The sequence below is a fragment of the Tenrec ecaudatus genome, chromosome 6 (genome assembly GCF_050624435.1).
Source record: "Tenrec ecaudatus isolate mTenEca1 chromosome 6, mTenEca1.hap1, whole genome shotgun sequence".
In the NCBI taxonomy this organism is placed as follows: domain Eukaryota; kingdom Metazoa; phylum Chordata; class Mammalia; order Afrosoricida; family Tenrecidae; genus Tenrec; species Tenrec ecaudatus.
In genome coordinates, this window is record NC_134535.1 from 61,932,787 (window position 1) to 61,958,645 (window position 25,859).

Here is a 25,859-nt window from a genome sequence, read left to right on the forward strand (position 1 = left end):
AATCTGATTAAGCCTCAACGCTACACTCAATCCTTACCTGCACATGACTTCTTTGACTTTATTAAAGTTTCCTCCTATGAAATTACTTCAGCAGTTGAAGTCTATATTAAAATAGCATCGTTTTGGAGAAGTGCTTCCTGAAGTTGTCCTCTTTTCCCTATTATATCGTGAAGCCCTCCGATTGCAGGGGCCCTTGTCTTAGAGAATCTGTAGTCTTCAAAATTCGGAAAGTACTGGTACTACAGAAAATGCTGTCCCTTGAGCTGCTGAGATGAATGCCAATGCATGAGAAAGAAACGACCCTTGAAGTAGTCTTCCAATAGAACAAGAGCATCTCCTCTCTCCACATGCACTCTCCACATGGCTCCTGTCATTCTCACCTGAAGGTCTAGAAACTAAACTGTGTAGAGTATGAAACCAGTTTCAAGACACAATAGAATATGCTTTCCCTTTATTTAAAACCTAGACTGTCTCTGGTTTATAGAATAGAGTCCAAACCCTTTACTGTGGCATTTTCAACCTGAGTCCTGTTCAGTCTAAGCAACACATATTACCACCCTCAAAAATACACTCCACACAGCCATTCAGGCACACTGAGCAAGCACTACCATACTCACACCTTTGTACATTGCTCCTTTTAAAAACAAGGGCCTACTTTTGCCCCCTCCTCCCCCCCTTTGTGAACACCTACCTACCTGCGAGCAGCATGAAGGTTAAGAACTCCAGTTATAGAGACACAAAGATCCAGATTTAAAACTCGGTTCTTCTATTTATTAGCTTCCAAACTTTGACCAGGAGAAGAAACAAATTAGTCTTGGAAGAACTAAGGCCAGCATGCTCCTTTAAAAGCATACTCTGGACATGTTATCAGGAGGGACCCATCGCTGGAGAAGGACCACATGCTTGGTCCAGTGGAAGGGTCAGCAAAAAAGCAGCGGGGCCCTCAAGGAGATGAAGTGGCACAGTGGCTGCCATATGCACTGGCTTCCAGTATAGTGTGGGTTTTAGGATGGCGCAGGGCTGGGCAGTGTTTCCTTTCCTAATACACAGGCTTACGATGAGTTGGAACCAACTCCATACCTAATATCTATCATTATTCAAAGTTTGAAAGTGACCTGTTTTGAGAAATGATCCCGAAACGCTCCAAGACAGGGCCCCTCATTGACCTCAACAAGTGGGCTTTGTAAAACATTGGTCACTTTCTACTCTTCAGTCTCGTTTTCAGCGCCATCAAGGCCACTCTGGGCTACTAACCACAGGGCCGGCAGTTCAAAGTCACCAGCCGCACTGCAGGAGGATGACGAGGCTTTCTTTACCCTAAAAGGGTTACAATCTCGGAAACCCATAAGGGCAGTTCTACGCTGTCCTATAGGGTCGCTATGAATTAATACTGTTTCGTAGTCTCCTTCCATTAAAAAGAATTCCCCAAGGCGAAGGACTTTGACTCATTTCTGTACACACACACACACTCACTCTCTCTCTCTCTCTCTCTGAGAGAAGGGACTCAATACTGTAACGAAGTGCTGGGGCCTGGAATCAAAGTCCAGGCTGAGATCTCAGTTCCGTCACTGACTGCTTTGCAGCTAGTCTGCACCCCCAACCCGCGACCACTCTTTGGCCTACCCATGCCCAAAGCAGAACATGTGTCCGCCAGCGCCGCCGTCGCACAGCGGCTGAACGAACTGAGCGGCAGGTGACCGAACGTAGCCTGCACCCTCGGTCCTGCTTCAGGGGCGGCCTCCCAAGCCGGGGAAAGGTCCTGGGCAGTCACTTAGGAAAGCTTTGGCTTCCATTGAGTATCGGGTTTCGCCTCTTTCGTTCTGCCATTAAGCAGGAGGGGCCTGGTCTCTGAAGTCACCATTAGAACTGACCTGTCCATGGCGACGGCTTCTTCCAGCCAGAACCTTGCAAGCCCGGCTCCAGTTTAACCACCTCGTTTTAGCCTTCCCGCTCTCCGGAAGCTAATCCCTGACCCGGAAGCATACCACGGCGGACTCCGCCCCCAGAGGAAGGGCATGGGAAGAGAATGACAACAGCTCCCTTGGGCGCATGCGTAAACTCCCCCCGCCTCCCCCGCACAGTGGCGCAGGCGCGAGGGGGCGCCGGGCTGCGACCCGAGGCCGGCGCGTCTGTGACGCAGGGCCCGCTGCCCCGCCGGACGGCCGCCTGAGGGCGTGGCCCGGGGTGATGTTATCTTACTGGGAAGCCGGGTTGACGTCGGTTGCTAGCATTGGAAAATGTGAATTCATTTCCTGGCGTTCCCCGTCAGAAGAGCCAGAGCTTGAAATTCAGGCGTGGGATCTCTTCCGACGCTTGCGCGGGACCCTGTCTCTGACTGCACCCACTTCCTTGTTTGAATTGTGCTTTAAACCGCCCCCCCCACAACAGTTTTAAAAACTTTTCCATTCTTACTGTTTGCCTTTTACTTGGTATTTTTGGTCATTTACGAAGAAAGAGCTAAAAACTGGGGGGGGGGGGGGAATCATTGAAGTGATGGTATTGCCCTCTTTCAAAATGCCTTTCAGGCAAACAATAAAGCTTCCTTGTTTGGTGACCAGGAGACAGTTCCAACTGACAGGGACCCTATATATGTAATTATAATAGTGAAACATTGTCTGCCCTGCGCTCCCCTTACAGTTGTTATGTTTGAGCCCCTTGTTGCAGGTCCTGTGTCAGTCCACGGTCGTTGGCTTTTTCCCTGACCCTCATGCCCTTTTCCAAGGACTGGTCACTCCTGATAACATATCCAAAGTATGGAGAAAAGTTTTACCATCCTCAGGCCTCCTGGCTTGTAAGAAGCATCCAAGACAGATGTTTTCTCTTCAGGACATACCAGCACATAGTTTATTCAATATTCTTTGCCAGCATCCTAATTCAAAAGCATTAATTCTTCATTCTTCCTTATCCATTGTCCAGTGTTGGCTGGGTATGAGACCATTGAAAATACCACGATTTGGGTCAGGCAAACGTTAATCTTAGAAGTCACGTCTTTGCTTTTCAATAAAGAGGTCATATGCAGCAGACTTGCCCAATGCAGCATTTGATTTCTTGAGTATATCTGACTACAGTTCTATGAGTCCCTCATTAAGAAATGACCAACTGAGATTAGTTTATCAAAAGACCTAAAAGGGAAAAAATAATAGTGTTGTTTTATGCAACTTAGTTCTGGATGGCTTGATAGTTAATGAGCAAGTAGGATTATAACATAGCACTGTTTGATAAGCTATGTTTTTCACTTAACAGTTATGATTCAGTGAATTACTTTATATAGTCTTATCATCTTTGTAGTTCCTACCAAATGACTAGATAGGGCTATGCAAATGTAAAGTGCTTGCAGCACACCCATTGGAATGGATAGCTGGCTAAAGATGTAAATAAGGGGATGGGACCTTTGTAGGAATAGGGTGTACAGAACCTTAATATCAGGATTGGTCAGTTTTGCAATCCCTCTGGGCTTAAAATGAGCCATCCCAGAGGTAGAAAGGGAGAATCTCACTACCATCAAGAAAGAAGAGCCAGGAGTGGAGCATCCTTTAGGCTTAATACTCCTGTGCTGAACCGCTCCAATCCAGGAAACAGATGTGACACCAGAGATGGTAAGAGACAGTGAGTAGCAGTGGCAGAGAAGCAGAGGCAGCCTTACCAGGAGACTAGCAGGAGATGGTGTAGTGGGATTCCTGGCTCATGGAGTAAGAAAGCTGTATAACTTTGGGCGGGAGCCTTCCTGGTAGAGTAAGTTGCCTCCAGGGACTTGTCTGTGGAGCTAGAGTTTTGGACCCACAGAGATCCAGCTGAGCCCCTTCAGGTTGAGGCATACTGAAGTGCTTCTGGATATTTTAGCAGAGCTAAAAAAATTTATAACACTTGCAACAGGGCAAAAGCCAAAGTGCCTGGATATATCCCTGTGGGTATGACTGAGAAAAGGCTGTCTTGATTGAAGAACAAGTATCCTGAATCATTTCTGAGCCTGTCACTTCCCTGGTAAACCTCCTAACTTGTGGGTATTGTCTGTGAGTTCAGTGTGGCCATTGTTGTGAATGATCAAACCTAGCAGAGAAATAGAAGGTGCTGTGAAAGCGGAAGTTGGTGCCAGACTGGGTAGAAAGGTTGGAGGAGAGGCATGTCTTCCCTCTGCCTCATAGGAACCAGCCTGAGGAATCAGTTGATGCCACAGAGTTATTTTCCTCTTTTCCTGCGAAGTTAAGGGAGGTCAGGCACCAAAGCAATGTGACAAAAAGAAAAGATCAAAGCAGGTATCATCAAAGGCTGAAATTTGCTCTTGAACAGAGTCCCAAAAGCAAAAGAAATTATGAAGTAAAATAGCTTAAAATAGGTAATTTCAAAGGGCAGCTCAAGAGGACAAAGTAAAATATTATAAGGAAATATGAAAAGTGCTGCAGTCAAAAAGCTACAAAGGAAAAACATGCTGAACGTATGTCAAGCTGACAGAACGGAAGGGAAAATTAAAGCCTCACGTTTCAATATTGAAGGGTTCTCTGGGCAAAATGTTGACTGCTGCAGGAAACGTCAAAAGAAGAATTCACATTGACAATACCCCCCCCCCAAAAAAAACCCCACCAAACTGGTTGACATTCAACCCTATCCAGAGGTAGGATCCAATCAAGAATCAATAGTACTTAAGGAAGAAGTCTAAGCTTCGCTGAAGGCATTATCAAAAAACCAGGCTCCAGGAATTGATGGAATGCCAACGGAAATGTTTTAACACACTGAGGAACCCACGGATGCCATCAATTGTGTGTAATGATTTGAAGACAGATAACAGGCCAACCAACTGGAAGAGATTAGTATCTGTATCATTCTAAAGGAAAACGACCCAGAGTTTGGAAATTATTGAACAACATCACTGAAAGCACATGCAAGTAAAATTATGTTGAATATTATTCAACAATGGTAGCGGCAGCGCAATAATAGGGAGCTGCCAGAAATTCAAGATAGATTTAGAAGAGGATGTGCACAAGGTATCATTGCTAATGTTATATGGCTCTTGGCTGAAAGCAGAGTATACTAGAATAATGTTTTCTTGTGTTTAAAAGAAATATGTCTGGATCATAACAAGTTTTGGATAACATTGAGAAGAATGGGAATTCCAGAACACTGTGTTCATGCAGAGCCTGTCCATGGTCCATAAGGCGGTTGTACAAACAGTACAAGGGAGTAACACATTGTTTAAGATCAGAAAAGTATACAAAAAAAGTTCTATGTTTTTACCATTTCACCAAACTGTTTCAAACTCTGTTGAGCGAATAATCAAAAGTTGTTCTATAGCAAAAGAACATGATATCAGAACTGGAGCAAGGCTTATTTTTAGCCTGTGATACACAGAGGACATACTTTGCTTGCTGAAAGCTGGAGGACTGGAAGCACTTGCCGATGAAGGTCAAGGACCAGAGCCTTAAGTCTGAATTACAATTCATTGCAAAGAAAACGAAAATTCTCTCAGCGGGACCAACAGACAACATCATGATAAACGAAGAGAAGGATTTAGGTTTCCTTGGATCCACAATCATGTTCATGGAAGCAGCAGTCAAGAAATAAAATGACTTAGGGCATTGGGAAATTTCACCGATGTCTTGATTGTGTTGAAAAGCATGATCTTGTTAATGCGTTGAAGAGCCAGGATATCATTTTATAGACTAAGGTGCACCTGACCCAAGCCATGATATTGCCAATTGCTTCATATGCATAAGAAGGTTGGACAACTAATAAGGAAAGCCACAGATTGGTGCATTTGAATTATGATGCCAGTGAGGAATATTAAAAGTACTCTAAAACCAAACCAAACTTAGGATTATTGAATCAATTCTGACTCAAGGTGACCCTACAGGACAGTAGAACTGCCTCTATCAGTTTCCAAGACTGTCATTGTGTATGATTACCCTGACAGGGCCAGAGCAAATGATTTCGAGGGCCTGATATGACTTGTGGGCTGGACGTTCCTCCCCCTGCTAGAGGGTGAAGGAGTAAGTCAGCAAAAAGAGACGACCAAGGAGATGGAGTGTGACAAGGTGGCTGCCACAGGGGCTCAAACACAACACTAATTGTGATGATGGCACAGTGTTTCCTTGTATTGTACGTAGGGTAACTGAGTCAGAATGGACTCGACCACACCTATTCACCGCAGCAACAATGACAAAGTGCAGTCTGCTCTATTTGAGGTCACTAATGATCTCTCTGCTAGCAAAAGTTTGTTTTTAATTGGCCAGAACTTCTGGAACATTCTGCACCATGGCATCTTCTCTTCCCGGCCACTCTCCTCTCTGTGGGTGTCATGTCTTACTCGCGGGCCTCTGGTCCTCCTGCCTGGTTTCCTGGGTTAGTCTCCTTTGTGAGTTATTGGCATCTTCGTGCTATTTTTTAGGGTCCAAACTTAAATCCTATTTTCTTCAACTCTGCACACTATCCTTGGCTTTTAAATTACCAACTATTTCTTAGTCGGTCTCCAGTGAATGTTTTTAGCCCATACCTCACTTTTACATTCCAAACCCATGCATATGATTGCTGACGGGACATGTCCACACTGAGGATCCAAGATATCTGAAATTGAGTATATCCAAACTTGAGACCTGAGCTCACATGTCTACCTTTCTCCCAGTCCCCACCCACCCAAATAGGAACACGAAAAGCACCTTACTTGCAGTGCATTTTCTGTCCGGGCAAATGGACACATCCAATGTGACCTCAGTCTCTTCCGGGCCTTCAATACTCCAGTCACTTTTGCTCTCAATCTTGTTAGAATTTGTGATTAATTAGCATGCCTTTGCTGTTCCCTGAGTAATGCACCTCCCATTTGAAGGAGTCCATTAAAACAGAATTAGCCAATAATACCTGCCTGCAAGAGAAAATAATCCAAAAACTGGATGACCCGGCTTGGGTTTGAACAGCCTATTGATTGTTCCAGAAGAACCCCTCCCTAGATTTACATCAAAACCTAGCACACTACCATTGAATCGGTTCTGACTCAGGGCGACTCTATAGGACCCGGGTAGAACTGGCCCTGTAGGTTTCTGAGACCATAACTATGGGTGTGGATAGTGTCATCTTTCTCCCAGGAGCTCCCTGAACCCCTTAACTCGTTGCTTAGGGAGACAGATTGTTTTCAGAATGTGTCCACGCTCCTTCACTTTTTCTCTCTGTGCTTGTCTCATCAATTGACGTCCTCTCAGCCGGGAGCTCAAGCTGCTAAATTTTGTGAACATTTCGTCACCTAAGTCAAAAATAAGAATTTTAATCTCTAGCACTAGAGTTGCATGAGGGCAGAGGTAAACTTTCGTTCTGTTTGTTGCCATATCCTTTTAAATATTTGTTGATTGGATGATTCTTCTCTAACCCGCACATAATTTGTCATCAAGTCTTCACCATGCATTCCTATCTCCATTATCACCATCTTAGTCCTAGCTCTTGATCTCTTGCCTGTATCATTGCAGGTCTTTCTCCAAACCAGGTCTTCAAATTGGTTCTTCCTGCTTCAAATGTGGTGGATGAATGAAATCAGATCAGTCTGGGATTTTCCAATGTGCATACCCTGGAATGGTCATTGGAATAGAGAAAAGTATGTGCTCATCCCCTGCCGGAAACATAATCTCCCTCTCAGAAAACAAGGGCAGTGCGCACATTGCATAGCAACCAGATCTCTTACCTAGCAGTGTCAGAAACAATGACGACTTCCTCGCAGATGTCAGCCAACAAGCATTTTAAGTGAGTGTTCGTCATCATAGTCCTGGCAATAATCCAGGCTCCTGCTTTGGGCTTCTGGAAGGGCTTTTCCATGTCTCCCATTCCAGGGCTTCAGAAATATTTTCATGTTCCAATTATGGTTCCAGGCACCCACATTTTGAAAATTCCAGTTTATCTCAGTTTTTAAAAATTTTATTTAATCATTTTATTGTGGACTCATACAGCTCATCACAATCCATACATCCATTGTGTCCAGCACATTTGTAAATATGTTACCATCATCATTTTCAAAACATTTTCTTTCTACCTGAGTCTTTGGTATCAGTTCCTCATTTCCCCTCTCCTTCCTCAACCCTCCCTCCCTCATGAACCCTTGATAATTTATAAAATATTATTATTTTCGTGTCTTACACTGACTGCTGTCTCCCTTTACCCATGTTTCTGATGCTCATCTCCGTGTGTGTGGTGGGGGAGAGTTATACATTGATCATTGTGATTGGTTCCCCCTTTCTCCACCCACCTTACTGGTATCGCTACTCTCCTTATTGGTCCTGAGGGGGTTATCTATACTGGATTTTGTGTATTGAGAGCTATTATCTATACCAGTGGTCATGCTCTGGTGTACCAGCTGAATTTGTAAAGTAGAATTGGGGTCATGAGAGTGGAGAGAAGAAACCATTAAAGAACCAAAGGAAAGCTGTATGTTTTGTTATTGCTATACTGAACCCTGACTGGCTCATCTCTTTCTTGTGACCTTTCTGAAAGGGAATGTCCAATTGTCTGCAGATGGGCTTTGGCTCTCCACTTGGCCCTTCCCCTCATTTGCATTGATATGACTGTTTCTTCTGGGTCTTCTGAATCCTGATACCTGATCCCATTGACAGCTGATGGCATACAGACTCTTGTACTTCTTCCTTGTGGGCGTTGTTGCTTCTCAGCTAGATGGCCACTTGTTTATCTTCAAGCCTTTAAGACCCCAGACACTATATCTTTTGATAGCTGGGCACCATCACCTGTCTTCACCATATTTGTTTGGGCACCTATTTTGTCTTGATCCTGTTAGGAAGGTGAGTATCACATAATGCTGGGTTATTAGAACAAAGTGTTCTTGTGTTGAGGAAGTACTTGAGTAGAGGCCCAATGTTTGTGTGCTGCCTTAATATTTAACATATAATATATATACATAGATCTATGCCCCTATCATTATATATAAATTATATATATGTATGTGCCTATATTTATACCTCTATAAATGTCTTTTGTCTCCTAGTTCTTTCCTCTATTTCCTTTTACTTTCCTCTTGTCCAACTATCATGTTCGACCTTTATTCAGCTTTCATTAATTCCTCTTGGCTACATTGCACTTGATCAAGCCCCACCAGGCATCCTACACCCTCCTCACCATCAATTTTAGATCACTTGTTCCCTTGTCTCTGAGTTTGTTGGCTCCCCAGTTCCCCCTTTCTTTCCCCCACCTCCCCCTCTCCCATGTCCCTCTGAACCTTTGGTCATGTTATTTTCTCCTTGGGATTGTTTATCCTGTCTATCTTATCTAGATAGACATGCAAAAACAACAGCAACAAAGAAAAGTCTATAAATAGTTCCAGGTCTGTCTGTTGAACTTTATGAGTATTTTTGGTGGAGTCTTAAGTGGTGCCATGCTCTATCCCCAAAGTCTATTTTTGGGAGTCCTCGGGGACTGCATTGCTCTGCTCCCCTTGCTGTTCTGTTACATGCCCTTTGTGTTTTGCCCTGGTGTGGTGGGGTCAGATTGGGCACAAATCTCACACTTTGTCTCCAGTGTTGTCCTCTAGAGCACTATGGGTCAGTGAGGGACGTCGTGTCTCATGTTGGGGTTGGCCCTGTGGTCCTGTCTGTGCATTGGGTACTCTGAGTAGGAGTATCATCTTCGGGGCTTGGTGGGCCAGGATGCATTCCACTTTGTTTGCTCCTGTGTGTTCTGAGCAGACATGCCCCTCTCCTTGAGCTGTAACTTCAGTGCTGTCCTTTGTAGTACATTCTTCTGGGGAGAGGGTCCACGTAGCTGTGATTGGGACTGGTGTTGCAGACCTCTCTGCTTGGTTCACTGCTTCATGCTGCTATGTTGCATTCACATCTGGTCCTTCTCTCCCTTTCTTGTGGAGACATAAGAATACCTTCCTCTTGGGTGGGTTAGTGCCCTGTTTCCCCCACTGCCCACGTCTTTTTATTTCTTTTCCCTCCTTTTTAATCGGCTGCCATATGTATCCCTGGGTTGGGTCTGTCGCTTGCCATAGTGCCTGGTCCTCACCCCAGGCATGTATACATATAGTAGCTTTCCCCCTGTGCCCCTTTTGCTTTTTAAAAGCTTACCTCAGTGGACTCATGTTGTACTTGTCCTTTGGTGCTTGGCTTACTTCACCTAGCATAAGTTCCTCCAGCTCTTCCCATGCAGAAATGTGCTTGATGCGTGTACTGCTTTTTCAGGATGCGTAGTACTCCATTGTATGTATGTACTACAGTTGTTTAATCCATTCATCCACTGATGGAAATTTAGGTTGTTTCAACTCCTTGCAATTTGCTTCTTGGCCATGACTGCACTGGTTAGAAGCCCTGCTTCAAACTACTAAGAGTGTTCTAAAAATGCAAATATATCACATCACTCACCTTTTGATTTTCTCTCATCTCCATATTAACTCCAAACTATTTGACTCAGCTTTCATCTGTTTTACCTGTCAGGTAGCATCATGCAGAAATCTCCACTTCAAACTCTACGTATGTGCTAGCCCTATTGAAGTACAGTTGCCCAGTCAGTGACCTTTTGGTATATGTTCTCCACCCTCACTAATCAGAGGCAGAAAGAGATTATAACCATACCCAGGTCGTAGAATGCTCTACCATCCTTAAAAGGATGTTCAGAGAGAGCTTGCAATTGCTTGGGAATGTTGATGATTTGCTTTAAATGAGAAAGCATATTGGTAAATTGAATGTATTAGTATGCTTACAAACAATGTGTAAATGCACAAAAGCTTCTGAGCAAGAGTCATGTGATCTTTGGGTCAAACTCTCCCTAGCTGATTTTTCATTCTTTTCTTTTTTCTGATTTCATTCTTAGGGTTGCTTTTTTTGTTTTGTTTTATTTTTTGGTCCAATTCTTTGTATGCTGTCTTTTAATGTAAACAATTTCTTTTCATGGCATGTTCTAATGGAAATTTAAAGAAATAATTTAATAAATGTATTAAGAATTTCTGAGTCAGACATGAATCTAGTTAAGTACAGTTATGTCAAGTGCTCAAGTACACTTTGCCATTTTGAAGAGGTGATAGGATTGTGAATAAAATCATGAGACACACCTGGCTTAAATAAATAAAGCTCTTAGTTTATTAACAGTTTGTTTAGATGTGTGATGGTGGAGTTCTAACATTTTTAATATTTGAAGAATTTAGTTTTCATCTTTGAGCTCAAAATATTGCAAACTTGCTGTTACAACTTCATCATCTTTTTTACCTAGAGAAATGCACTTACTGAAAGATTAAGGGATTTACTCCAGATAACAGACTCAAATGGAAGTGAATCGCAAGCTAAAAATCGTGTAAATAACAGTGAATCATGAATCAAATACAAGTAGCAATTTGGGGCTGGCGCATAAATCACAATGTGTAGGCTTTCCCTTTTGCTTTGTTTTAATGGTAAATATATAACATTTGCCATTTCAGCATATAGCAATGGATTATGTTCATCGTGTTCGATTATCACAGTGTGGTTTTAAAAAGATAACTCTGCTAGGAAGCAGTATTGCATGGAGGTGTAAGAGCACAGTTTGGAGGGTTGTGTGTGACTCCCAGTTCTGCACACGTTATGGAAAAGTACTTAAATGTCCTTACTGTCAAGAACAGAGCTTGGAGTGTCATTTAGAGGGGAGTTGGCAGGATATGATTTTGTTCCCAATAGAGCAGGTAGAAGAAAAATTATTGTTAAATTTTCTAGAATTTCATGAATCAGGGGAAGAAAAATATATTTGACCATGAAGTATACATTTCTGTGCTGGCAATTCAGAGGTGGTGTTATTGGAACTTTATGTACAGTAGAAAAGCTCAGGGAAGTATTCAACAAGACACTGTTAGGATTCTAGGAAAGGATGTGGTTATGGTGATAATTTCAGGAAGTTATTGATTCAGTACATTATGTCTTCTCAGAAATGACTTTTTTTTGCAAAGAAAACAGTAATCTAAAGAGAGAGAAAAAAAGCCTGATTCTGAGGTCAAATGGGGTCAGAGCTTACATGTGGCGTCTGCTTGACACTTGTTTAATTGCTGTCTTTCCAGTTGAGCAGTGTAGTCTAGTAGGTACTTGGTATTATTTCACTGTCTGTACTTCGGTTTCTCTTCGGTAAAACCAGCAAAATCATCCTATCCTTAAAAGTTTGTACTGGAAATTAAATAACATATATGACTGTTGGGAGATGGCACAGAATGAAGCTCCGTGGGTTGAGCCCTACTTCCCCTATTTGTGACCTATGGAGTGTTAGATAAATGACTTAATACTTTCATACATATAAATATTTATACTTCAGAGATTGAGGGATTAACATATGCAAATGCATTTAGAGCAGTGTTAGGCATTCATCAAATAATATTATAGGGAGAATATCAGCATTTACACAATCAGATTGTACCTTTTTATGTTCTATAATTGTGTTAGTCTGAGTAGACGAGAGAAACAAATCCAGGAAGACTCATATATGTATGAGAAAGAGCTTTATACAAGAGCAGTTGAGTATTGAGAAAACATCCCAACTCAGTCCAGATCAAGTCCATAAGTCCTATATTAGCCCATATGTCTGATACCAATCTATAAAGTCCTCTTCAGACTCATGAAACACATGCAATGATGCCCAATTCAAGAAGATCACAGGCCAGTAGGTGTAAACTCTTGTGGATCCAGTGGCAGTGTAAGCATCTCAGCGCTGGCAGGGGTCTCCATGTGGCTCCTCCAGTTCCCAGGGCATGGGGTCTATCATTTAGTGCCATGTGTCTTGTCAGTAGAGCAGTCTCTCAGGGAGTGAGCAAAGAGAGACAGTCTCCCACCTCCAAGGAGGAAATACAGGAAGACAGAGAATCCTCAGGGGAAAGCCATGCCCACACAGAGACATGGCTATAATCCAATTGACATTGGTGGACATTGGCTATAATCCAATTGACAGACTAGACTCCACCTCTTCACTCTTAATCCTCTCAAGTCTCAAATTGACACCAGATTATGTAACTACTACAATAATATACAGATTCTTCACAGTAATCTCAATCACTTCAAATGATTTATCATCTTAATCTGTAGAGTATAAAAACAGGAAAAACCCTAGAATAATGTGCTATAGCCTTTCTTCTTGAGTGTAGTTAAAATAAAACCATAAAAACAAACTCACTGCTATCGAGTCAGTTCTGACGCATAGCAACCTTATAGGACAAGGTAGAACTAACTGTCCCTGTGGGCTTGCCCCTGTGGGCTTCTGAGACGGTACATCTTGAGCAGAGTAGAAAGCCTTTTCTTTCTCTTTCGGAGCAGGTGGTGGTTTTGGTCTGTTGATCTTGAGTTTAGCAGCCCAATGTATAACCATTATGCCCCAGAGTCCATTAAATCTGTATCCTATTAACCATTTCAGCCATCTTATCTGGAATTTCAGTGACATTAATTACTTTTAATTTATATAGCTGCCACCACTTACAAAATTGTCATCAGCTGTAACAGAAACCCAGCATCTCACCAGCGGTATCTTCCTCACTTCCTTCCCACCCGCCTCGGGTAACCACAAATAAACTTTTGTCTCTGTGCATTTGCCTGTTCTGGTATTTCATGCTAAGTGGAATTGTCTAATATTTACCCTTTGGGGGTCTGATTTATTTCATTTTGCATTATGCTTTTAAGGTTCACCCATCAGAACCCCTTGCTATCGAACTGATTCCAACTCATAAAAATCCAAAACCAAACTCAGTGTCATTGAGTCAATGAGTACTGTCAGTGATCCTATAGGACACAGTGGAACTGCCCCTGTGAGTTTCAAGGCTGTAACGCTTTCAGAAGTAGAAAGCTTCGTATTTCTTCCTCAAAAGGCAAGTGATTTAGAACTGCTGACCTTCCAGTTGGCAGCGAAATGTGCAACCACTATGGCCAGTTGGGCTCCTTTCCAACTCATAGAATCTCTATCTAGGGTCTCCAAGGCTGTAAATCTTTATGGGATCAGATAGCCTCCTGGTTCTCCCCTGTAGCTGCTGGTGGGTTTGAACCATTAACTTTGTGGTTCCAATTGCCCAACAGTGCCACCAGGACATCTTGCCACAGCATGCGTCAAAACCCATTTTCTTTATGATGGAATACTATTCCATTGAATGTAATTACCATGTATTTGCTTAATCCCTTCACCTGTTGGTGGACATTGGGTTGTTTACACTTCTTGACTTTGGTGACTAGAGCTATCGTGGACATTGGTGTATAAGTGGGCGTGTCCTTGCTTTCAAGGCTTCAGGGTATAAACCTAAGATTTGACTTGCTGGGCCATATGATAAGCTGGCAGGGGGGGGGGCAGAGAAAAGTGCGATGGGCGGACACCTTGGCAGCATCAAATGGCTCAGGCACGGGAAGCATGGTGAGGCTGGCACAGGACCAGCCAGTGTTTCCTTCTGTGGTACAGGGGGTCGCTTATGGGTTGGAGCCAACTCAATGGCACCTAGGAAAAGAGCGGTTAATGAGGACAGTTTGAGAACCTTTTCATGCTCGGGTTGGCCATTGGTGTATCTTTTCCCCGTCACCCTGTTAGTTCGTTTTGCTGTGGTGACTAGCATGTTGATGATGCTGGAAGTTATGTCACTGGTATTTTAAAAACCAAAAGGGTCACCCACAAGTTTCATTTGTGATTTCAAAGTCAAGTGGACTAGGCAAAAAGGCCTCTCCTGGTTGCAGAGCCAAGTTGATGGCAACTAGTAAGACTGTGTCTTTTTGGTCAAAGGTCTATTTCATTCCTTGGTTCGATTTTGCTTGGGTTGTGTTTGTTGTTGAGTTGTGGGACTTGTTTATAAGGTGTTCTCCTGGTAAACCCTCAATCAGGGACATGGCTCCCAAATGTTTTCTCCGCTGCTGTCAGTTCTCTCTGCTGGGTTGACACTCTTTTCTAAGTACTTCAAACTGTGTTCAATTTCAATGGAATGGCGAAACGTAAAACGTTATAACCTCATGTTACTCTTCTATTTTGTGAGGAGTTTGGTCTTCTTACATTGAATCATATTTGAAGACAAAGGTGCGCCTGACCCAAGTCTTGGTACCCTCCATTGCTTCCTAGGCATTTGAAAGTTGAACATAGAATAAGGAAGACTGAAGAAGAATTGATGCATTTGAATTGTGGAGCTGCAGAAGAATATTGGAAGTACCACAAACTGCTAAAAGGACAAATCAATCTGTCTTGGGAAAAGCATAGCCAGAGTGCTCCTTAGAGCCAAGGGTGGAAAGACTTTGTCTCACATACTTTGGACATGTTCTCAGCGAAGACCAGTCCCTGGAGAAGGACATCGTGCTTAGTAAAATAGAGGGACAGTGAAAAAGAGGACGCTCTCGACAAGATGAATTGACAGCATGGCTGCAACCATGGGCTGAAGCATAGAGACAATTGTGTGGATGGCACCGGACTGGGCGGTGTATTACGTAGGATTGCTCTGAGTGGGAACCGACTCAATGGCCCCTAACAACAGCCTCTATTACCAAATTGTGATTTAAACAATGGCTGTCTGGGAGATTTTAACATGAAATCAATCGTAACTATATTAACAAATTCTTAAAATTCTAGCAGAGAGGAACTTAGAATTTTATGGTTGCTTCGGCTTCTAATGTTTTAAATGCGGAAAAACGTTGGGACATTTTCCAGGTACTGGTGAATTTGCTGACAAGTTGTCCAGACAAAGCAATAGAAAATGACCCTTCTTGGGTCTTTGGGAGGAGATGAGCCAGTCAGGGTGCCATGTAGCAACGATGAAAAATACAACTTTCCTCTAGTTCCTAAATGCTTCCTCTCCCCCACCCCCACCCCCAACATCATGATCCGAATTCTACCTTGCAAGTCTGACTAGACCAGAGGATGTACACTGGTATAGATGGGAACTGTAAACACAGGGAATCCAGGGCGGATTCCCCTCAGGGCCAGTGGTGAGAGTGGTGATACTGGGAGGGAATAGGGAGGGTGAGTTGGAAAGGGGGAACCAATTTCAAGGATCTACATGTGACCTCCTCCCTGGGGGAAAGACAACAGAAAAGTGAGTGAAGGGAGACGTGGGACAGAGCAAGATATGGCAAAATAATAATTTATAAATTATCAAGGGTTCATGAGAGAAGGGGGAGTGGGGAGGGAGGAGAAAAATGAGGACCTGATGCCGGGGGCTTGGGTGGAGAGCAAATGTTTTGAGAATGATGAAGGCAATGGATGTACAAATGTGCTTTACACAATTGATGTATGTATGGATTGTGATAAGAGTTGTATGAGCCCCTAATAAAATGATTAAAAAAAAGAAAATGACTCTTTTTTTAAAGATGTTTCAAGCCTCATCAATAGTGGGAATGATCTTGGGAGCAATTGGAAAACAAAAAAATCGTGATTCCCATGAATTGAAGACATTCTCCAGCTCAACCACAGAACGATTATTGCTGCTTAAGTATTTTGCTTTCCTGCTTTTGTGTTCTTGCTGCCTTGGCCTGGAACTCCTGTATACCAAGCACACGCCCACAGCTCTAGAGGGTGATTTACCAAGGCCCTTGGGAAGGCGTAAGGTCCCTGGTGGTGCTGTAGGTTAAACACCGAACTGCTGATGACAAAATCTATGGTTCAAACCCACTGCCTGGGAGAAATCAGAGGTTCTCTGCTCCCATAAAGATGTACAGTCTCGGAAGTCCTAGGGTCTGAAAGAGTTAGAATCAATTCGATGCCAGCAGGTTTGGGCAGTGGGTGTGAAAAAGCATTGCTTTGCTGTTTTCTCTAAATCACACAGTTTATACAGTTTAGAGTTTATTGTGCAAAGAAAGAAGCCGTCATGAAGCTTACCACACAAACTTGACTGGGTAAGAAAAGTCATATTTCTGACTGAGCCTCGCCTGCCTAGTTTGATGGGATTAGAAGAGGGACTTCAACCCGGCTCCTTCCAGGGTTTCTTCTCTCTTCTTCGGGATATGCACGAGTCTCTAGGGGTGGTGGGAGACAACTTCCGGGGATGTCGGTCCCTCTGCCTAGTCCAGGTGCTGGCCAGTCCCTGGTGACTCTCTAGAGATGTTCCGTGCTGATGCTTGCACACCAGGTTAGATAGAAGAAGGCAAGAGGGGAAAAGCAGGCAAGAAAGTCCCAAAGATTATATCATAAGCTTTTGAGAAACACCATAATCATTAAAATTTTAATAATTAATCTACAAAAATTCAAAACTGAACTGCTGTCATTGGGTTGATTCCAACCGATGCATGTGTTTCAGAGTAGAACAGCGCCACGAAGGGCTTTCCAAAGGCTGTGATCTTTTAGAAGTAGACTGCCAAACATTTCTTCTGAAGCACCTCTAGGTGGATTCAAACCGTCCTTTCCAATAGCAGCCAAGCATTTAACCATGTGTGCCACCCAGGGACTCTAAGCAGCTACTCTATGTCTATCATCATTATTATTGTTGTCTATAAGTATCTCTAATTGGAAGATCTACAAAAAGGTAATCTTGATAGACATTTTCTAGCATTATTTACATGATTGATGACGTTGCATGCTTTGTTCATAAATCGAAAGCAGGAATTGACTATCCTAAAGTATATCTCAAGACACAAACATATTGACAGATAAGAGCAAACTATGCAGATTCTATAAATAGAAGTGCATTTAAAAGTAAAAGAACATAAAAACATTGGCAATGCGATACAATGCCAAGAAGCAGCTGTGTCTGGTTTAACGTTGCCCTTGAAATTTGTTTGGGAGCTTGAGTATCATTGTAAAAGGGCAATAGGCAAATCTATGCTTCAAATTCCTTATTGGTTTCTTATTTGCAATTTCTAAATGATTGAATTTAATCTTTAGGAACCTGCTTGTTATCCTAGGGGAGTCCTCCTGCTTCTTTGTCCTTCACAAGGTCAACTGACATTTTTAACTGTGTAAAAAGGTGGATTTGCATGTAATAAAAGAAAGTTAAACTTCTTTGGCTTTTTGGTTGCTTAAACTTTTTTTTTGTAACTGTAGTATCATTATGAAAATGTTTTAGGTTTAAATGTAGTTTTACTTAAAGATAGCATGATAATGCTAAAGAAAATAAAGAGTAACAGTAAATAATAATTTAAAAGTCACTCCTATTATTACTACTATAGCATAACAATTTTCATTAGAACTCGTTATTTCTCCATATAGTTACATTTATATTTTACATATCGTCAAAGCATTCATACACTCACTGCTATGGAGTTAATATAACTCACAGCAACACTATAGGACAGAGTAGAACTACTGCATATTGTTGCTGAGACTAAATCTTTACAGGATCAGAGAATGTCCTTTTTCTCCCACAGGGTGACTATGGATTTGAATCTCCTTGTGGTTAGCAGTCCAACACTTAACCCGCTGAACCACCAGGCAAAAATGTGTGAAAGAAATAAAACAAGAACGCAAAGGGGGTTGCTATTGGCAGCAGCCAGAAAATACATTTCTAGATGGAAAAACTTCAAGTTAGATGAATGTGAAGAGTACTGGTGGTGCCTGTTAACCTCTATGTAGGCAGTTCAAGTCCACCAGTCACTCCTTGGGAGAAAGATGCAATGAGGCAATCAGCTCCAATAAACAGTCTCCCAAACCCCATGGAGCAGTCTTACTCCATCCAATAGGGTCATTCTGAGTCTAAATGGCCGCCATAGCAGTGGGTTGAGTTCCCCCATCTGCTTTAGATACCCCTCCCTACCTCACCTTGATCTTCCTCTGGCCCTTTGCCTTACAGCGCATCTTACAACCCATGGAGCCTTCAGGATCTTTCCTAGGCTCACATCACACCCGCACCCCCCCCCCCTTCTCTTTCTCTCTCTTTTTTAGAGGGCAGCAGCATGTTTATTCTGTCTCCAGACCAGGGGTCAGCAGGACGGGGTGGACCATTACTGCAGCGAGCGGCGGCGGGCCCACAGGTCTGGCCTGGGCAGGGGGGCTGGCATGGTTGTCAGTGCCCATGTTAGGCACACCTCCTGCTCCCCTGTACCCAATCAGGCACATCTTGGAAGTGTCCCTCCAACCCTGGGGGCCGGGGCAGTACCCAGAGGACTCAGCAAAGGTGGGCAGTCCCAGCACTCGGGGTGTGGGTGGACCCCAGGCCAAGACAGATGAGGCTGCCAGGGAAGCTGCAGGGCGGGGGAAGGGGGGGCGGTCCTGGAGTCCCCGGGGCCCTAGAGGGGAGTTGCATTCCGAGAACCTCAGGGTCAGCGGAAGGTGGGGAAACAGAGCTGCTGGTGTGGGGGTGTCCAGGGACCAGGGACCGCAGCCTGCAGAGGGCCAGTGCTAAGCTGCGGGGAGACCACCAGCCGAAAGGGCATCCGCGGGGGCTGAGTCGCGGTCCAGGCTCCAATAAGCTTCACACAGAGGGAGATGGTTAGCAGCGCTACCAGCTTCTGGTCACAGGCCTCCTGCAGCGCACGCAGCTGCTGGTTGTGCTGGTCGATGGCCTCGTTCCCCACGGGAAGTCACTGAGGGTCAGGAACTGTTTGAGGTCAGACACCAGCGTCATCAGGGACTCGCCGGCCCGCGCGCACGTGCATCTCATAGTTGGCCTGCGCGCCCTGCGTGGCCCGGGACACCTGAGTCTCGTCCTCAATCTTGGCCGTCTTGATGATGGCGGAGAAGTTGTCCATGTGGACTTGATGTCGTCCTTGAGCCGCTTGTTGTAGGACCGCAGCGTCTCCTTGCTCCGCGGCAGGGCTCGCTGCTGCGCCATGGCCGGCCCACGACTCTCCGCCACTGGAGGTGCCTATCCGATGGCGGCTCCCCGTACCTTTGGGGACTGCGCCCCTTTTCTCATTTTTCTCTATTAATTTCTGATGTTATCGCATGCAATTAAACTTCGCTGAAGATCATCTACCAACAGTTGAAGCAGTATATTGGCAGGGAGCTGCCGGAGGTTCAGGATGGAGTCAGAAGAAGATGTGGAACAAGGGGTATCATTGCTGATGTCAGATGGATCTTGGGCTGAAAGCAGAGAATTCCAGAAAGATGTTTCCTGGTGTTTCATTGACTATGCCAAGACATTAATGACTGTGTGGATCATACAAACTCTGGATACGCTTGAGGAGAATGGGAATTCCAGAACACTTGGTTGTGCTCATTTAGGAGTTGTGCACGGATCAAGAGGCGATAGTGTGGACAAAAGGGCACACTGCACGGTGTGAAATCAGGAAAGGTGCGCGGCAGGGTTGCATCCTCTCACCGCACCCATTCATTGTGTGTGCTAACGGAATCATCATGTGGCATCGGGATTGGAAGAAGGCTTATTAATAACCTGTGATGTGCAGATGACACAACCTTGCTTGCTGAAAGTGAGGAGGAGTTGAAGCACTTGCTGATGAAGATTTAGTATTGCGGTCTTCAGTATGTATTATAGCTCAATGTCAAGAAAATCCAAATCCTCACAACTGGACCAACATGTAACATCATGATACATGCAGAAAAGTTTGAAGATGTTATGTTAGACAGGGTTCTCTAGAGAGACAAAACCAGATTGCTAATACATACATATATATATTCATAAAGATAGAGATATATATATAAAACACAAGAAATGAACAGTTAAATTACATACAGATAGATAGATATATAATACAAGAAGTTAACAGTTAAATTATAAAGCAGTGCAAATGGCTCAGTGCAACTCACTCCCATGAGAGAGTTGGGAGACACTGGCAATCCTTCAAATCTTGAGGGCTGCCAGGTAGTCCTCTGTAGAGAGATTCAGGCTATCCCGGCACAGGCAGCAAATAGCAAGGCAGGTCAACAACAGCGAGCCAGGTCACCAACAGTCAGTCCTCAGCTCAAGAAATGTAAATTCCAATTGTGTGGTGAGGCAGGTCTTAAAGAGACCTTAAATTATAGTGACACCGTTCACAGGTTAGGTGTCCCACAGGTAGTGTAGCTTGCAAATTGAGGCACAGAACAAGCAAGTCAGCCACACACTGCTTTGATGATCAAAGAGCGAGAGACAAGAAAGGCGAGGCTCGCTGAGCCATCTATCTCTCCCCCCTTCAATTAATCCCTCATGGGTTTATCGGCCAGGCTGGCACGATAAACTAACTTCCTCAGATGTCAAGGACTTTTTTCTTGCTTTCATCCACAATCAACATTCATGCAAGCACAGTCTAGATCAAAAGATGGGTTGCATTAGGTAAACCTGTTGTGACACAAGACCTCTTTAGAGTATAGAAGAGCAAGGATGCCACTTTGAGGACTAAGATGCGCCTGACCCAGCCATGGTATTTTCAGTGGCCTCTTATGCATGTGAAAGTTGGACAGTGAATAAGGGAGACTGAAGGAGAATGAATGCATTTGAATTGTGGTGCTGGAGAAGAATATTGAAAGTACTATGAACTGCTAAAGCAGTGGTTCTCAACCTTCCTAATGCTGTGACCCTTTAATACAGTTCCTCATGTTGAGGAGACCCCCCAACCATAATATTTTTGTTGCTACTTCATAAGTGTAATTTTGCTACTGTTATGAATCATAATGTAAATAATATACAGGATGTATTTTCATTGTTACAAATTGAACATAATTAAAGCATAGTGATTAATCGCAAAACAATATGTAATTATATATTATGAAATATTTATGTGTTTCCTGATGGTCTTTGGCGACCCCTGTGAAAGGGTCCTTCAACCCCCAAAGGGGTCGTGACCCACAGGTTGAGAACCGCTGTGCTAAAGGGATAGCCTGGTCTGTCTTGAAAGAAGGACAGCCAGAAGCCTCCTTAGAGGCAAGGATGGCAAGACTTCATCCTGCATACTTTAGTCATGTTGTCAGGAGCGACCGGTTCCTGGAGAAGGACATTATGCTGCGTAAAATGGAGGGACAGTGAGAAAGAGGAAGGCCCTCAAGGCGATGGGTAGACACACTGGTGCAACAATGGGCTCAGCATAAGAACCATTGTGAGGATGGCACTGGAGGGGGCAGTTTTTGGTTCGCCTGTGCAAAGGGTCACTATGGGTCAGAACTAACTGGATGGCACTAACAACAACAAAAACAACAACAACACTGTCGAATACCTCCTGGAAATCCTCAGACATCAACCATGAAAAATAATTTTAAACAGTTTTAATACCATATAATTCACATATCATACACCTCAACAGATCAATCACATTCAAGAGTTATTATCATCATCTCTACAGTAAGTTCTAGAAGATTTTCTTCCCTCTTGTACTCATTTGTACTCTTGTCCTCATTTCCCTCCAACCTCCCCTCTCATACTCTCAGTAAGTCATTAGTACAGTTACTGTCTCTATAGATTTACCTCTTCTGGATTTCTTTCTTTTAAAAAAAATCATTTTATTAGGGGCTCATACAACTCTTACCATGATCCTTATCACAACTCTTATACATACATCAATTGTGTAAAGCACATTTGTACCTTCGTTGCCCCCATCATTCTCAAAACATTTGCTCTTCACTTAATCCCCTGGCATCAGCTCCTCATTTTTTTCTTCTCCCTTCTCTCTCCCTAATGAACCCTTGATAATTTATAAATTGTTATTTTGTCATATCTTGCCCTGTACGATGTCTCCCTTCACCCATTTTTCTGTTGTCCATCCCCCAGGGAGGAGGTTATATGTAGATCCTTGTAATTGGTTCCCCCTTTTCTGGATTTCATATACTGGAAAATATACCAAAAAAAAAGCAGAGGAAAAAAATGGTCAACAACAATAACAAAATAAACTAGAAAAAAAACTCAATAGAAGAGCAGGAAATATAAAAATGAGAACAAAACTAAAAGGGATTAAAAGGGTGATCAAGTGATCAGGTATTACATTTTAGCCTAATTATATCTTCCATAATCATCAACTCATATTTAATGGCTGCATATTGTTCTGTTGAACACGAGCCATAATCTGTTCAATCATCCCTCTACTGATGGATATGCACCCCCTTTTCTTTTGCAGTAGCAGTGAATTGTCTTGTGTATGTATATTTTCATTTCCTCGGAGAGGAGTTGCTGGGTCAAATGTGCATATTTTGAACTTGAATACACATTGTCGATGCTGCATGCCATCAATCAGTTGTGACTCAGAGTGGAATTGGCCGTAGGATTTCCTGGGTGGTAATCTTTAGAGGGTCAGTTCACCAGGTGTTTTCTCCCACTGACAGCTGGTGAGTTCTAACCATTGGCTTTTAAGATGGCAATTCAATGCTTAACTAGCATGTCACTAGGAACCTTTGAATAGATTTTAGAAGATATCATAGTAAAATTTGGTCTACTCAAACTCCCCCAAACCGAACTCGTTGTTGCTTAGTTCTGACTGATGGCAGTCCGGCCAGGCAGAGAAGAACTGCTCTGCAGGGTTTCTGACGCTGTGATCTTCCCAGAAGCAGATGGGTTTCTAGCTGGTGGGTTTCAAGCACCATTCTAGTCAGTAGCCGAGCACGTGACCACTGTGCCACCAGGCTCCTCACGGGTACCCAGGCTGTACAAGTCACTGTCCATCAGCCATATATCACTTCTCCCCTCGAGTTCCTTTCTTGGCCTTTCTTCTGGGTTGTAGTGGTTTCATCCCTTTAAGATTTTTGCCAGTTTGTTGGGTTCCCTGGTATCTATTGCATTTCTCTGGCTGCTCCTAAGTCTGAGCATCTTTTCATGTTTGTGGGCCATCTGTACTTGCTGTTCTTTGAACTGCTTCCCTGTTTTCCTACTGGATTGTTTCTTCTTAACTTTTAAGAAACTTCTATATTTTGTAAGGAGCCCTGGTGGCCTAGTGTTTAGACACTGCAAGGTCTGCAGTTTGGAGCCACCAGCTGCTCCATTGGAGGAAGGCGAGGCTTTCTCCTCCCATCAAGATTTACAGTCTTGGAAACCCACAGGGGTGATGCTTCCCTGACTGATAGGGCCGCTGTGAGTCAGAATCAACTCAATGGCAGTGAGTTTAGTTTTAAGTTTTGGTATTCTGAGTATCTTGATTAAGTATTCTGTATCTCTAGCTATCTCTTAAGTCTCTAAGTTTTTCTTCTAATATTTTCATCTTGCTTTACATGATGAGTAATTTAAATGTATCTGGAATTTACTTTTTGTACGATAGAGGAATTTAACTTTCACTTTCTTTAAATGGATGGTTAGTTGTGTCAACAGCATACTAAGTAATACTCTTTCTTTTTTTTTCCCTTTTTAAATTAATTTTTTTGTTGTTGTCTTTTTTTTAAACAATTTATTAGGGGCTCATACAACTCTTATCACAATCCATGCATATACATACATCAATTGTATAAAGCACATCTGTACATTCTTTGCCCTAATCATTTTTTTTCTCCTCTTTTCTTTTTTTACATTTTATTAGGGACTCATACAACTCGTATCACAATCCATACATATACATACATCAATTGTATAAAGCACATCCATACATTTCCTGCCCCAATCATTCTCAAAGCATTTGCTCTCCACTTAAGCCCTTTGCATCAGGTCCTCTTTTTTTTGTACCCTCCCTCCCCTCTCCCCCCTCCCTCATGTGCCATTGGTAATTTATACATCGTTATTTTGTCATATCTTGCCCTATCTCCCTTCCCCCCCTTCTCTGCTGTCCCTCTCCCAGGGAAGAGGTCACATGTGGATCCTTGTAATCAGTTCCCTGTTTCCAACCCACTCACCCTCCACTCTCCCAGCATCGCCCCTCACACCCTTGGTTCTGAAGGTATCATCCACCCTGGATTCCCTGTACCTCCAGCCCTCATATGTACCAGTGTACAGCCTCTGCCCTATCCAGCCCTGCAAGGTAGACTTCGGATCATGGTAGTTGGGGGGAGGAAGCATCCAGGATCTGGGAGAAAGCTGTGTTCTTCATCGGTACTACCTCGCACCCTAATTAACCCATCTCCTCTCCTAAACCCCTCTATGAGGGGATCTCCATTGGCCGACACTTGGGCCTTGGGTCTCCACTCTGCACTTCCCCCTTCATTTAATATGGTATATATATATATATATATACACACACACACATACACACATATACACATACATACACACACACATATATACATACACACACATATATCTTTTTTTTTTTTTGCATGATGCCTTATACCTGGTCCCTTGGCACCTCGTGATCACACTGGCCGGTGTGCTTCTTCCATGTGGGCTTTTTTGCTTCTGAGCTAGATGGCTGCTTGTTCACCTTCAAGCCTTTAAGACCCCAGACACTATCTCTTTTGATAGCCGGGCACCATCAGCTTTCTTCACCACATTTGCTTACGCACCCATTTGTCTTCAGCGATCCTATCATGGAGGTGTGCAGCCAATGATATGATGATTTTTTGTTCTTTGATGTCTGATAACTGATCCCTTTGGGACCACTCGATCACCCAGGCTGGTGTGTTCTTCCATGTGGACTTTGTTGCTTCTGAGCTAGATGGCCGCTTGTTTATCTTCAAGCCTTTAAGACCCCAGTCACTATCTCTTTTGATAGTTGGGCACCATCAGCTTTCTTCACCACATTTACTTGTTCACCCACTTTGGCTCCAGCAGTTGTGTCGGGAGAGTGAGCATCATAGAGTTCCAATTTAATAAAAGAAGGTATTCATGGATTGAGGGAGTGTTTGAGTAGAGGCCCAAGGTCCTTCTGCCACCTTAATACTTAACCTATAAATATAGACACATAGATCTATTTCCCCATCCTCCTATATATATTTGCATGTACATGTCTTTGTCTAGACCTCCATGAATGCCCTTTGACTCCTAGCTCTTTCCTCCATCTCCCTTGACTTTCCTCCTGCCCTACTACCATGCTTCGTCGCCACCTGGGCTAGAGTATACCTCTTCTGTAAGCAACCTTACCCTTGATCATTTCCCACCAGGCCTGCCACTCCCCCCTCTCTACCATTTGGGGTCCCATGTTTTTCCCTTGTCCCTGTGTTTGTTAACACCACTTCCTTACCCTCCCTACCCCCCACCCCAAGTCCCCCCG

At 43.5% G+C, this 25,859-nt stretch overlaps 1 protein-coding gene and 1 pseudogene across 1 annotated transcript in view; both read right to left on the bottom strand.

Annotated features, from left to right (window-relative positions):
• NUP107 (nucleoporin 107) overlaps positions 1–1,986 on the bottom strand; it is a 49,463-nt gene extending 47,477 nt beyond the window's left edge. Inside the window, exon 1 of the mRNA XM_075551316.1 lies at positions 1,872–1,986. Coding sequence (XP_075407431.1) covers positions 1,872–1,879 — 8 coding nt within the window. The 5' untranslated portion in view covers positions 1,880–1,986. The remainder of the gene's footprint in view (positions 1–1,871) is intronic.
• Positions 1,987–19,127: 17,141 nt separating this feature from the next.
• LOC142451420 (mediator of RNA polymerase II transcription subunit 22 pseudogene) lies at positions 19,128–19,639 on the bottom strand (annotated as a pseudogene).
• Between the last annotated feature and the right edge of the window lie 6,220 nt (positions 19,640–25,859).